Source organism: Podarcis vaucheri (assembly GCF_965113315.1).
Source record: "Podarcis vaucheri genome assembly, chromosome: 3".
Taxonomy (NCBI): Eukaryota; Metazoa; Chordata; class Lepidosauria; order Squamata; family Lacertidae; genus Podarcis; species Podarcis vaucheri.
Genome location: NC_138761.1, coordinates 90,428,246 through 90,443,941, shown reverse-complemented (window position 1 = coordinate 90,443,941; position 15,696 = coordinate 90,428,246). Strand labels below are relative to the sequence as shown.

Genomic DNA, 15,696 nt, shown 5'->3' with positions numbered 1-15,696 from the left:
TCAAATCCTCACAAAGTTTACTGAGTAACTTAGGGCCAATCCAAACTGATCTAAACCGACCTTTCCTGTGAAGTAGGAGAACTGCTTACACTTATTTCCCTGTGCTCTTTGGCTCATGTAACTGGTTTCACAATTCCTTGGTTGCTGGCTACTGTATATAATTCAAGCATAACTACTAGGTATCTTTTACACATAAAATATCAATTCCCCTCCCTGCCTAACAAAGATATTCCCTGAGGAAGGAAATCAACCTTCACTGCAAAGTGAGATGTTTGTCAAGCAAGAGAGTGTTCCTGGGTAACAAATTCATTCAGTAGCAAAACATATGTCCTTGCTTAAATACAAGCTAAATTAGTCCATACTGTGCTAACTGAAACACCTGCAGGATTGGCATGAAAGGAGCTCTGACAAACTAATGCCTCTTCAGAGCTGAAAATAACTTCTCCAAAGAACTGCCAGATGTCTTACACTTACAAGGAATTCTTCACTTTGAAGAAACTCACCTCTGCAGAGGTTAATACATGCCATTTATTTCAAGACTTTGCAGGTAATCTACATACTCGTGCATATAGAGCTCCATTGCTTCCCCATCCCAGATGTTGTACTGTATATTGATATCTGGTGGTTAGTGTATGGAAGTAAATAGGGAAGGTAAAAGGTCACCACAGCAGTGACAAGCCTCCTCCCCACTTCAGCAGTGGGAAGCTGGGCACTTAGGAGTGGCAAGATTTCCCCTTCTTATTTAATATCACTAGGACTATAACTAACAGCTTGTTCACCCTTCGGCTTGTCCCATGCCTAGAAATCATGGGTCCAAGTGGTTTTGCCTTTGCCCCACCACTTTCCCCTGAAAAGCCTGCTCTTTAGTGCTAAATTGGAACATATGGCAATCCGCAGAAAACCTGGTGGCCGTTCGCTCCTATTCAGTGCTAAAAATAAACAAAACAAAACAAAGCGAACTGCTTGGACATACAGCTTTAAAGCCCAGAGCTGTGCCCAGAAATGCAGCACAAAAGGAAGTCTGGATGAGTGCTAAATGAACAAGGGGGAAATGGCAAGTACATTCTGTGCCCTAAAAGGTAAATTGAGCTATTTCTTAATGGATCCGTCTCAAATTTGGTTACTTATAATGCTCGACATGTAGCTACTGTATGCCACAATTTCGGGAAGTTGGAGAAATCATCTCCATTCTGTTAAGTTTTGCAGCATTCATGCTTTACAATGGCACAATGAAGTTTGACCTATCCACTTCAACTATACAGGTACTATTGTGACTGCATAATATTTCCTTTGATCAATGGAATGCTGCTGAGCAGTGTATTGGTAGACAGAGGGTGTCTGCTTATGCATACCGAGGCTCAAAAGAAGCAATTTTTCATATATAGCACAAAATGCTTTCAAGTACTGTACTCGCTCTTTACCTCATAATATACATAATGTGTGTACAGTCTCTTAAAAAGCTAATACACAGGAAGAAACTCTTCAGCATATTGTACGTGGAGAAGTCATGAGATAATGGAGCACACTGAAGCATCTTTCTGTTTTGATATTTTATTAAACACACAGAGAGACCATTTGTTTGCAGATAAGAACAGGGAATGGCGAAGCCAGGGTTGTTCGTGATTTCCATCATCTATTGGGTTTATTAATAAATAAAGCCCAGTAGATGACAATGATATTTCAGGGAAATGAACCAGACACAAATTCAATAATCTGTTAATTGTTCTTTCCCAATCCACACACACACACACACACACACACACACACGGAGAGAGAGAGAGAGAGAGAGAGAGAGAGAGAGAGAGAGAGAGAAGAGCAAGAATATGAACAGATGCATTAAGAATAATGGATGTTATTTGTAAATTATTTCATCTCATGGTGGCTTTGCACTGGTGCATGGGTAGGCAAACTAAGATCCGGGGGCTGGATCCAGCCCAATTGCCTTCTAAATCCAGCCCGCAGATGGTCTGGGAATCAGCCAGTTTTTACATGAGTTGAATGTGTCCTTTTATTTAAAGTGTATGTCTGGGTTATTTGTAGGGCCTGCCTGGTGTTTTTACATGAGTAGAATGTGTGCTTTTATTTAAAATGCATCTCTGGGTTATTTGTGGGAATTCATTGATTTCCCCCCAAAAAATATAGTTTGGCCCCCCACAAGATCTGAGGGACAGTGGACAAGTCCTTGCTGAAAAAGTTTGCTGACCCCTGCACTAGTGGAAAGTGCTTCTGCTCACATAAGACAAGGCTCCTGACAGTAGTGATGTCAAAATTCAGTGCCCCCTGCCTTTCGCCTTCCATTCTACATCATAGTTGTGGCACCCCCTGCAGTGCCACACCCAGTGCAACTGAATCAGTCACACTCCCCTAAATCTGCCTCTGCTCCTGTCCTTTGTGGATTTCCCCTACTTACTGCAGCCCTCTCTGCCATATGCCATGCTGTTCCAGAGGAACACCAGATCCTCAGGAATGGATATTCTGGGAGCATTGGTGGGGGAGGTCAGTGGGGAGAGAGGATTAGTGACTGGTTGTAAATCTCTTAGAAAACAATCCTAAATGAGGTGAGGTGGGGGGGGAGCCCAGATTTTCTCCCCACTGTGCTCAGAGCCCTGATCACTCCTGCCTGCCAAGGTAGAATGCGTGTTGCTTTGTTTTACCTATGTTGTTGTGCCAGCTCCAGGCTGCCACAGTAGTCTTCAGGAACTTGACTGATTTAGGATTCAGCAGATCCATCCCTAATCCTGCTTTGCCCCCCAAGTGCCCCATTTTGTGACTTTATGTTAGCCGTCACCAGTGGTAGCATGCACTCTGAGTCTCATTTGATGGGTGCAGGGGAGGCCCCCAATAGCCACGCCACTAGCAGAGGGACAATTCCTTCAAATACTAATCTTTACCAGTAGTGCAGATCAGAGGTTAAGATTGCTCTGCCCATGCCCTTAATGTTTGCAAAATGGCTTAAATGGCTATAAGGCTTAATAGTTCGGAAAGAATTAAGATTAACATTTTTTTCCAGCATATAACAGGTCTTGCCATGATGCCGGTTTGAGTGCTAACTCAAATGGTCATCTTTGTGGCTTCCTGTATATAAATATACTGAGTACAAAATCCAAAGTTTTGACATTGGGAAACTTCTATTGTCTACATAAGGATGTGATTGCTTAAAAAAACCAAAAAACCAGCTGCTGCGGTATTACCCTCCTTGTAGTGAACTGTGTGTGTAAGCTAGTACACAGTTGGTTGCACTTTAGATCCTTTGTGGATGTATTAGGTGAAGTGATACTTTGTTGACGTTGTGATTTATTTATTTTTGCCGGAGCAATGCTAGTGTCAAAGGTAGCCTCAAGTTCAGTTCTAAGCAAAAATAAAAGTATCCAGTATTGCATTCCTTTATCAAAACTACACAGAAAAACAAACCATTCTTCATACTGAATAAAGCAAGAAAAGGAACACAATTCTGTAACAGAGCCATAAACCTAAAATGCTGTTCAGGTAAATTTGCCCTATTGTCCGTATAGCTAAAGCTATGGTTTTCCCAGTAGTGATGTATGGAAGTGAGAGCTGGACCATAAAGAAGGCTGATCGCCGAAGAATTGATGCTTTTGAATTATGGTGCTGGAGGAGACTCTTGAGAGTCCCATGGACTGCAAGAAGATCAAATGTATCCATTCTTAAGGAAATCAGCCCTGAGCACACACTGGAAGGACAGATCGTGAAGCTGAGGCTCCAATACTTTGGCCACCTCATGAGAAGAGAAGACTCCCTGGAAAAGACCCTGATGTTGGGAAAGACTGAGGGCACAAGGAGAAGGGGACAACAGAGGATGAGATGGTTGGACAGTGTCCTCAAAGCTACCGACAGGAGTTTGACCAAACTGTGGGAGGCAGTGGAAGACAGGAGTGCCTGGCCTGCTCTGGTCCATGAGGTCATGAAGAGTCAGACATGACTAAATGACTAAACAACAACAACAACAAAATTATTGTAGCCAACTCCAGATTAGAGCTAATAGTCAGCAGATATGGCTGTCTGATACCACTAGAGCACAGTTCCATGCATGCCCACTTGAAAACAAGTTCCACTGTTCAGTGGAGGTTACTCCTTAGCAAGCGTGAGGCATTCCAGCCACAATAATTTACTGAAATGGGTCAATACTGGCTTATACACTTAGCCCTTCTTGTGTGCTTGCAGGTGGAGTCATGAAAAAGCCAAGATTGTGTTCAGTAAGCTAGTAGCACCTCCATGTGCGAGATGAATGGGGGGTCCTCTTTTGGGGGTTTGCAGATCTTGTGGAAATTCTGACCCCTGCATGCACATTTTCCTACAGGGAAGTTCTAGTTCAACAACTGATGCTTCTTCATGATTCTGACTGGGTTGCAAGCCCACCAGTGGACATGCTTACTCCCACAGGAAATTCTCTGGAGACAATCAGGTCAGCAGTTATATAATCTGGTCTCTCTCCCGTGTTGCTTTCTTTGTCATTTGGACGAAGGGGGTGAAAGAAGTCTCTGAAATGTTACCTTCACTTGATACTCCTTAGAACGATGCCAAGGAAATTGATGTTGCTTTATCACTGATGCAAAGCAATTCTGGTTTGCTTGCTGTGCGCAGGATGGTTCTCATGCTGCCTCAGAGGACATGCCTCTGTCTGTGGATCCACAATTAGTCCCTAAGCTAACAGAAGTCTGTCAATATTCATTTTCTATGCCCAAATCTCTACTCCCAAGCAACAGTCCAGGTGCATGCTCACCTGTTCAAGCAGCCTAACTGGAGCAATTTGGGCAAAGAAAAATGACCTAGACAGGCAAACTTTGTTAATATGCTCAGGAAATAGCAATTGTTTACTATGACTCAACAAGCAGAGGATCGGTCTGCAAACAACACACCTGAAACCTTAAAGAAGAGAAAGCAACTGGCAGGGGAGTGCTAAGCCAAGAACAGGGAGTTAAGATAAGAAAAGGGCTAGTGTGCACTACCCACCTGTAACATGTTGAGATGGCAGGGAACCATCTCTGGTTACAGCTGTGTCTGAGACAGAATGGAACAAGTCTAAGAAGTGCAGATACTAGATAGATCATGTTAGATATCTATTCTCACTCTGGATCTTTATGATTGAACTTGGATCATAAGTACTATCAGGTGCCTATTTGGTCAATGTAACAGGCACTCAGGAAAGATGCAGCTGGCTGTAGTAGATATGGCAGGTGGTAACAGATGATGTAATCATTATAAGTTAATTCAGTAAAAACACCAAGACCTCACAGTGCAAACTGTGTGTCCTATTTGATAGTACCTCATTCTCCAAAAATCAAGGGAAATTTGGTAGGATGGTAGGTAAGAAAATAATTTTTAAAATCCACCAAGCTCTTAAGATTTTCATTTTCTAAAATGTAAACAGGGCCATGGCCTATAGACCAATTAGATTTAGAATTGTTATTTTGTTTTAGTTATCCTAGCCAAAGCCTGCAGGATGGATAAGCATGATTCCTACTCCAGTGTGGAATATGCTGGCTGTAATTCCCTCCCTCATTAATCAGTCTCGATGTTCAGATTTTGTGGTGGTATACCAGTGGTCTAGAATTTTCTCCATATGTTCAGCTGGGTTGATGCCTACTGAAAAATCACTGGCCCATTTAACAGAATCATAGAAAAAGATGCCAAGTGACTGGGAGATGCTTAACAAAACATTGGCTGCTTGACAACACCACATTGTCTGCTTGCTGCTTCCTGAGGAAGAAATTGAGAATAAATGAAACTCTCTACAAATTAGTTCTTCAGGGGGACTGGGGTGCCTCTGCCAGGTAAGAAAAAGAAAGCACACATAAATTGATTCCTGCTCACAATCTATCCCTTGTGATTCCTCTCTGCAGTCTTTCCTTGCATGGAGAGATAACACATCTGGAATTCAAACATATTTTGACAAAGAGAGAGAGAGATGATGGGGTGGGGAAGCAAGCTTTGGGAGTATTGCCATGTGGCTTCATGAGTGTCAAACCTGGTACATAAGTTTAATGTTGCCCCCCCCCCAGCCTATAAAGAAATCTGGTTAGGATGTATTGTCAATGTGTTAATCCTTATCGGTGCAGTAGGAATGTGGCTTTGAGACTCCTGCAGAGCAGGTTGTGAAGCCAGAACCAGGCTGTGAAAGCCTTTTGCTTACATGCACACTGTTGTTTCACCAGAATAAAAGCTTTGGACTAGAAAATGATGAGGAAAAGGCAAATGGCTTTTTATTCTGGACTGAAAGCTGGCAACAGATATTTTTACTTGCTGATAAGTCAGTGGAAAATCACATCGGCCATAGAATGTTCTGAATAATGTCCTTCCAATGGGGGATGGGGAAATCTGGCAATTTTGGATTCTCACCCCCACCACCCTACCAGTTCTCCATCTTTCTGCATCAGTTTGTGAACTTTCCCCTCATGAATATCTGTCAACATTTCACTGCATCCCCCCCGTAATGTAGACATTTTATAATGCAGTCTTGACCAATATAATGCATTTTTCTTTGTTATTTTATTCATATATACATTTTTGTGCACTCTCTCCTAGTATATGCAGTTTTGTATATGTTATTAAAATACGGCAACATCTAGTTGGTTAGCAAAAATAAAAATCTAAACTATCCTTCTGAAATCTCTGTAATTTAGGCCACAGCCACCATATATGAAATAATTACTTCTCTCACACTTGTTTTTATTGTGTTCTCAATCAAACTAATTTGTATTCAACCTAGAACACTGCATATTATTGCTTCAACTGAGTATAAAAATAAATACATAAATAAAAAACAAACAAACCTCATATTTGCCCAGTACATCCATTGCCTGTACAGTGGTGCCTCGCAAGACGAAATTAATCCGTTCCGCGAGTCTCTTTGTCTTGCGGTTTTTTCGTCTTGCGAAGCACGGCTATTAGCGGCTTAGCGGCTATTAGCGGCTATTAGCGGCTTTAAGAAAAAGGAAACAAACTCGCAAGAACTCGCAAGACGTTTCGTCTTGCGAAGTAAGCCCATAGGGAAATTCGTCTTGCGGAACAACTCAAAAACCGGAAAACTCTTTCGTCTTGCGCGTTTTTTGACTTGCGAGGCATTCGTCTTGCAAGGTACCACTGTACGAGGAGTGGGAGTGGCGGTAACAGAGAAGCTGCCATTGCATGCTGCTAATTGACCTAGGAAAGGAGAAGCACAGCTGGGAAGCTGAGTGCTGAGGAAACAACTTTCAGCTCATTGACATGCCTCACCCATGTAAGGACAAAATAACCACAGGCAGGACAGAAGTGGTGGTTCCAAATTCATAGCAAGAGAGAGATAAACAGACAAGCTGGAGTAATAAGAGGGAAGGACCACAGAGCCAGCCGCTGTACAGTGGTGCCTCGCAAGACGAAATTAATTCGTTCTGCAAGTCTCTTCGTCTTGCGATGCACGGTTTCCCATAGGAATGCATTGAAAATCAATTAATGTGTTCCTAGGGAAACCGCCTTCAGACCAGGTCCGGGGACAGTCTGTCCCCGGACCTCTTCTGAAGGCTGGGGGGGGGGGACAAGGGCTTTTCTTCCCACCCCCAGCATTTTAAAAAACCCCGGGACAGCGGAGGACTTCTCCGCTGTCCGGGCGATCTTAAAATGCTGGCGGGCGGCATTTTAAAATCGCCCCGGGACAGCGGAGGACTTCTCCGCTGTCTGGGGCGATTTAAAAGCCCCTGGGAAGGCAGGCAGGGGGGACAAAGACTTTTGCCCCCCGCCAGCCTTCAGAAGAGGTCCTGGACCTCTTCTGAAGGCGGGCGGGGGGCGAAAGTCTTTGCTCCCCCCCGACTGCCTTCAAAAGCCCTCCGGGACAGGCAGGCAGGGGGGAGCAAAGACCTTCGCCCCCCGCCCACCTTCAGAAGGTGTTCCCGCCCCGCCGCCCGGCTTCGGAGCACCGTTCCAAAGCCGGGCGGCGGCGGGAGGTGTTCCCTCCCCCCCGCCCGGCTTTGGAGCACCGTTCCGAAGCCCGGCGGCGGGTGGAGGTGTTCCCGCCCCACCGCCCGGCTTCGGGGGAGCCTTCTGAAGCCCGCGGTGGCGGGAGGAGGTGTCCCCGCCCCGCCGCCAGGCTTCGGAGGAGGTCCGAGGACAGTGGGGAAGACGCGCTGCGCTTCCCCGCTGTCCCTGAGATTTCCCTATGGGCTGTCGTCTTGCGAAGCAAGCCCATAGGGAAATTCGTTTTGCGAAGTGCCTCCAAAACGGAAAACCCTTTCGTCTAGCGGGTTTTCCGTCTTGCGAGGCGTTCGTCTTGCGGGGTACCACTGTATGGGCTTTGAAGCACTGAGAACTAGGAAGATAAGAAGCGTGTGCAAGAGGGTGAGAGGCCACTGGCAGAAACAGCCAGTAAAGAGGACCAGTAAGGCTGGAAGTTACGAGACGCAGGCCTACCGGCTGAACTCTATTAAGAAGTAGGAGTTTGGGTGATGGTACAGAAAGAGGAGACTTAGAAGCTGGGCAAGGAAAGGAGCAGAAGGGAGAGAACATTATGCAACAAAGCTTTAGTTGGCCTGGATGAGAGGAAACAAAGAAAGGCAGGAATTTGAAGGCTCTCTTGTGTTCATTACACTAAACAAGGAGAGCCATGTGATAGACAAGAGGTCCAATGATGAGAAAGAACTTTTACAAGAATATTTCCCTCAAAAATGATGAGAAAAAATTCCAGCAGGAGAATCTGAAGAGTTCACTAGCTCTGGTGGTGAGAGAGGTTGGGTTTCTGAGGACTTGTAGGGCACACAGCAGAGGAAGCCTCACAACACATCAGTCCATGTTTATGTTTTGCCCTGGAAACATATTTCAGTCCACCAGAATGTGCCACATTGCTGAATAGGTATGACTGTTTTAACAGAGATAGTAATTTGGACTAAACTACCAAGAGAGTAGAATTTTCTCTTCTATTATTTATGACCAATTTGATGTATGGGATGCTGCAGTTTGAGAAGAGGGTAAAGTTTCAAGGCTCCCATCTGATTTTCCTCTTATTTTCCCTGTTATTCTGTCATCTATTAGATTTCTATGTGCATTTTATGCAATTTCTTTTTCCATTTATCGCACAGTTTGCTATAGAATAAAATATCATCACTATAACTAATAAATCAGAAAAACACTATTTTGGATGTCACAGAAAATGTGTTCCAATGTTAGTCTTAAGAGCCTATGGATCCTTTTGCTTCAGTTTAGATGGGTGAAATAAATCCATAGTACTGAGTAAGATAAAGGCACCTTGAGGCATTACTATTCAACAACTCACCAGCACCAAGTCTTCAAAAACAGCTCTTGCTACAAAAATGAACTACATGAGATAAATTTCAAAGAGCTGTGCAATTTCTCAGGGATTTCTGGGAGTCACATGGCTGAAATGGAACACCATTTTTAAAAAACATTTTGGCACCCTTCAATAAATGTGTTTGCATGCAAAAAAAAAACAAAAAACATTTGCAGCATATATATGTAATATGTCAAATGCAAGCAGTGCAGGCTAGGAAACAGGAACTTGGTAACTGGTGTTTTTAGCACTAAGTGATTTCAGTGGAATAATGAAGAAAGATATTGTGACCTTGCTGCAATGACAAAACAGTCACTTAAGAGTTTCCATCACATATATACTCAGTCTAAGCAATAATCCCACCCCACAGTGGCTCACACTAGGGAGAGGTAAATGGTAGGCTGGACACTCAGTCTGGCACAGCATTTCAGTCACTTAGTCTCATACAAACCAAGGCAAAAGGTTCTTCAACTCTGTACTCCACAACAGAGTTAAGTGGAAAACTCTACCAAAGCCTTTGTTGGACATACTGGTGAGGGAGAATGAAACAGCCCTTTGCTTGTGGATCAGCCTGTGGAAGTCAGAATGGAGGCAGTACCACTGACCTTGCTTGGTTCAAAAATTTAACTCTTACTAAAAAGAAGGATGCCAACTAGGAGGTGAGACATACTAATCTGTGGCTATTTCCAAGCATGATTATCCCTTGTTTCTATTGGCCACATGACCAGCCACTTTGCTTTTGCAAAGCCCTAGAATGGACTGAAAGCTTGATACTTATGTGACAGAAAAAAAGGGTGTCATCTCAGTGCTGGCTAAGGATGACCTATTAGAGAAGGAGTAAAGATTACCCAATCTCAGTCAGTGTGCCTTCTTTCAAAAACCAACAGGAATCTGTATCACCAAAAGGGATTCCCCTTCCACCCCACTCCCATAAGTAAACAGCACTATTAGTGACTGAGCATAGTTCAGTCATTATGTCACATAAGCAGCAGTACTGCACGCTGATGCATGAGCAAAGGGCTCTTTAAGTCTTTAAGTTCTCCCCATAGCTCTGTATAGGAGCAGAGAGTTGAGAGCCTGGTCATGGTCTGTCCTACTTTTGGCAAGAAATGATGGTCAAGATGGATGGGTCACCACAGGGAGTTAACATGAGGACTCTTCAAGGATTTTACCCATGTGTAAAATCAACATGCAAGTGGGGAGGGGCTAAACTCTTTCATCCCTATTGCCCCCCACAAGATGGAGGAAAACTGGCTCTCCCCCATCAACTGGTCTCTTGACTTGGTCATCTTATCTCCTTTTGGTTTTGCTTCACCTAGTCAGGATTTTCTTTCTCAGCAATTTCTTACTATCCTTTTTTTCAGTGAGAATATTAATAAACATAGCAAAGTCAGCCTGTGTCATATAGTGTTTTGTCACAGGATGATGTAGTAGCTTGCTTTGGTGACCACTCCTCTATTTTCCAGATGAAAGTACCACATCCCTTTAATCTGCTCTCATACTTCAGCTATGGCATTGCCTTAATCCATCACATTGACAGTACAAGTGAACACCATGCACTTCACATACATACAAGATGCCATAAATTGTTTTAAAAGGCATTAGACAAATGGTTCTTACTGCTGCAAAAATAACACCACTGCACTGGTTCACCATTGTCCCCTTTATAGGAAACACAGGTGGGCAGACTGATCTCAGTGGCATCGATCTTCTTCCTTCCAGTCAGGTTTTAGTATCCCTACAGAGCATAAAGACAATGGGCCATGTATATCCTTGATGAATGATTTCAGTACAATGGTTCAGCTACAATACTACAACCCTCTTTTAGAAGCAAGACTAATTGAGCAGCCTGTCTTACTTTGAGTAAATGTAAAAAAGGATTTGTTTGCTGGAAAACAATTTTTATTTTCATATCGGTTGAAAAAAATTTACATTTATGTAAGTGTACAGGAGAAAGGCAAGGAGAGCAATTCCAAAATATTTCCTCCCCCCGCCCCCCATGGAAGGAACCTATGCATACAAAACAAATAAACTGAGCATTAACTCATCCCTTTCTCAGCAGAGTGCACTACTGGACTCCCCCAACATCACATTCTGTTTTATCTCTTATGTATTATAAATAGCAGATGACAGCAGATAAATCTTGCTAGCTGAGGACCACCACTGTTACAATCACAAAGCTGGACTGTGCCAAAAGGCATTAAGCACAGCCCCTCACTGCAAGACAACATGTCGGCACTCTGTTGCTCAATCCAGAGTATTGTTTAAATTTGTATGCCACATCAATTTGTTTCCCACAAAATATGTGTAAGTTTTGTGCTCTTGGCGATGCTATGTGTACCAGATGCACTCCCCAGCTAATATGCACTCAGTGAAGAGTGCTGCCCTATTTGCACATTGGGTTTCCAACACTGGGATGTGAACCCTGATGGATCAGCAAAACTTGCCTAAACCAATTTTAAAGCTATATAAGGCAGCAGTTATCACCACATCTATGGCAGCAAATTTCATAAGTTAATGATGCTCTGTGTGAAGAGCTTTCTTTTATCTGCCCTGAATTTATTGCCAATCAATTTTATTGAGAGACCTTGAGTTCTTCTGTTATGAGAAAGGAAGAATATTGTCGCCTTCGCTCCCAATCACTCAGTGGGATGATATCATTTCAGGTGAGGTCCTATCCTTCTCCTGTTCAAAAGTATGAATATACTTCCCTATGCCAACAAGAAATGCCTTACATAACACAATCAATAGTTGCTTTTGCCCTCAAGGCAGAAACATCATATTGGTGGCTGCTTATTATTGATTAAGCAGTACCAAGACACCCCATTTCCCTTCAGTCAGGTTGCCCGGCTAACAGTGAAAATGACCATTATTGGTCCCCAGGCCCAGGACCTTATATTGTGAACTCTTGAATTTAAGATCTGTTACTTTAATTCATAAGGTCAAACTGTTAATCCTGCATGGCTTCCTAGTTGGCTTCCTCATTATTAATGCTCTTAGCAGTGTCATTCTCAGATTTATTCTCTTTATCACAGTCTTCCACCCCTCTCTAAGGTCACCAAACAAAATACTGAACAAAACCAAGCCTACAAAAAATCCCTAAGAAGAGATTGAAAGGTTGCCTTTTATCACAACCTTTCACCTTCCATTAGTTCATTACTGATTTTATGGTGTATGCAGTGGTAGCAAATATGAGCAATGCAATTCATTCTAGTGTTTAAGCATGTAATCTTATACTCACTTACTTAGAAGGAAACAACACTGAACTCAAAGGGACTTACTTCTCAGGAGACATGTATAGGATTGCACTATAAACGCCAGATCTAGGAGAAGGCTTTTGTCTTGATATTTATTTGCATTTATAATTATGATTGAATTGCACATCTAGGAAAGTCAAATACTCAACAAAGGATATATCTGACAAAAAGAAAACAATTAAATGCTCTTTGTCCATAACAGTTATTTTTAAAGTGATTATAGTGCACAATGATGTTATGCTACAAAAAACAACAACAGCATTATTAGGTGAAAAGCCAACCAAAAGCATCATAAATGGCATACTCCAAATAAAGCTAAACCCTGTGTGTGTGTGTGTGTGTGTGTGTTTCTATTTCTATATTGAAAAAAAGCTCTGAGGGGAGGGTGTTCTTATGTCTCTCTCCCCCCTCTGGCCCAGCTTTCTCGGGAATGATGACCCAGTGGGGATTTTATTGATCTTCTAACTATGTCACAGTCCATTTAAAACAAAATGGTATATGTTTTTGACAGAGGAATATGACATATTACTGTAGAAGGAGAATGGATAGACTTGAGTGATGGTAAGAAAACAACAACAAAAAGCCTCTCGGGACAGACGAAGAAAACAAATCTAAGATATGATGCTGTAAATGGAAGTGAATTAGGCTTTTTATGGCAAGATTTAGCTGTAGAAGAAAAGAGAGACTGTAAGCACAGGGAGAAGTAAGCACCATTCATGCAAGTAATTTCCCCCCCGTTCTTGTTTTTTTGTAGATTCTCACCGGGATACTGTTCCCAAGAGAGGAGAAAGATAAATCACGTAAGCGTCATTTGGTGATGCATTAAGGACGTAGTAAAAAGGTAAAGGTAAAGGATCCCTGACAGTTAAGTCCAGTCGCAGACGACTCTGTGGTTGTGGCGCTCATCTCACTTTACCGGCCGAGGGAGCCGACGTTTGTCCCCAGTTTTTCCAGGTCATGTGGCCAGCATGGCTAAGCCACTTCTGGTGAAACCAGAGCAGCGCACAGAAATGCTGTTTACCTTCCTGCTGGGGCGGTACCTATTTATCTACTTGCACTTTGATGTGCTTTTGAACTGCTACATCCTCTCCCCATCCACAACCACACCAGACTGCTTCGCATCATTCTTGACTGTTCTAACCTGGCTGGAGTATGTCCTTCTTGGATGTAAAATAGGGGTGTGAGAGCTTCTGTAGAAACTTACCTACTGTACATTGGTAAAATCCACATTAATTGCTCCATTAACCCCACTCACCAATGAAATGTGCCCCCCATCCCTGTCTCCAGACAGTTGCCCAGATGTGAATGTGGCCACCACACTGAAAACAAGTTCTCTACCTCTGAAGTACAAGAATGAAAAAGTGTTTTGTTTCCTGTCCTCTTGGAAGGCTATGCACTAAGGGAGTCTAGTTTTTAGTACATGCACATACAACAGGTCACCGTAGCACACTCCTCCCCCCTCCGCCAAAAGCAAAAATGAAATGCTTACTGTGTACTAACCAAATGGAGATCCACACAGGTAGAATTGTGTTTGCATGCGTTAACGAGGCAGTCATCAATATCTTGGTCACATTTTTGTCCTGCGTACCCAGGGTTGCACAAGCAGTAGAAGCCGTCAACAACTGCAGTGTGTGAAGGGGGGGGAAGCAGGTCAATCACATTTTGTACAAAGTTAGATTGTAACTGGAACTGCAAAACACTTAAATAAAGATAGCACATAAATCCTAGAAATGTAGTCCTATTTTCTCCAGAAATATAAAGGGCAATGGAAATGGAAAGAGAGAACAAGCAAGGGGCGGGGGGCGGGGAATTGAAACAGTATTGTGTAATCGTCACTGAAATGAAAAGAAGGTATGTCATACACAGGCAAACTGGATTTCTGATACAGGAGATAATGACATCAGCAGCCATTCATGACAATTAAGTAACCCACCTAATTTGAGAAGAGGGTACACTCTCGTGCTCTGCCCCATCTTCAGCATTAGGGCCATCAGGTGTAAAAGCAATTTAGCTCCACACCAGTTATGTTCCCAAATGCTCTCCGCTTTTACCCCCCCCCCCTTATGAATTAACTGCTCTTATCCATTCCTACGAAGAAAACTGGGTGAAATTCCCATCCCAAACTATCTTGACTGGATAAATAAATAAAAATTTAAAAATTGTCCAGTAGCACCTTAGAGACCAACTAAGTTTGTTCTGGGTATAAGCTTCAGTGTGCATGCACACTTCTTCAGATACATTGAAACAGAAGTCACCAGACCCTTATATATAGTGGGAGGGTGGGGTGGGGTTTTTCTCAGAAGGGTCGTAGGAGATGGGTGATTGGCTCAATGGTTATGATAAACTTGTTGAGGAATGTTAACGACTGTCATTTGCATACTATCCCTTGCTTTTCCCTGTAGGACTAATTGCAGTTGTTAACAGTCATCAACAGGTTTACCATACTCATTGAGTCAATCACCCATCTCCTACTACCCTTCTGATAAAAACCCCACTCTTTAAAAAAAAAATTATTTATTTTGACTGTGTCAGACCAACACAGCTACCTACCTGAATCTAGTATCTTGACTGGGACATCACAGAGTAGAGTGCATCTACTGCGATGTTCTGAACCCAACACAGTAGCCAATTCCTACATGGCCCCACCTGACTTAACAACAGGGCAGATTTCAACACAGTGCTAATATAAAACTAACACAAACTGCTTTACAGTTGATGTTCAGTTGCTGGATGTTTTCCTAGATGGCAGGTGTCCATCTTTCCCTTCCAGGTATTCCCCTCCACACACACCAAAAATCCCTCCCCCGAGGTGCATCTCTTCTATTGGGGAAAAGAAAAAAACGTGTGCCCTTGATATTTTGCATCTGTTATTTTTTAAAGAAATAGACAGGGAAAGAAACATTTATTATCAGGAGGTGCCATTTTCACACTGTGCCACTTTATTTAAAAGAAACTGCTCAAGAGCTGAGGTTTGACAGCCTTGATCAGCTACTCTCATGAGTTTCCATGTTTCATTCTTGCCCCCTCCCAAGCTAACAATCAGTCCTTCCTCTTTTTCATCATTAGTGATGTAAAGAGAGAAGTATCTTTGGAGAGTTACATCTATACAAGGGACCCGGTGACAGCAATGATTGCAGTTCTTACAGGCATAGATTTATTATAGCC

General features: G+C 42.9%; 1 protein-coding gene across 7 annotated transcripts in view; it reads right to left on the bottom strand.

Annotated features, from left to right (window-relative positions):
* Positions 1 to 15,696, bottom strand: part of EYS (eyes shut homolog) — a 511,791-nt gene that overhangs the window by 450,200 nt on the left and 45,895 nt on the right. For all 7 annotated transcript variants that reach the window (XM_082218133.1, XM_082218135.1, XM_082218137.1 and 4 more), the window contains one exon: positions 14,032 to 14,153. In XM_082218133.1, the coding sequence (XP_082074259.1) occupies positions 14,032 to 14,153 (122 nt within the window). The remainder of the gene's footprint in view (positions 1 to 14,031; positions 14,154 to 15,696) is intronic.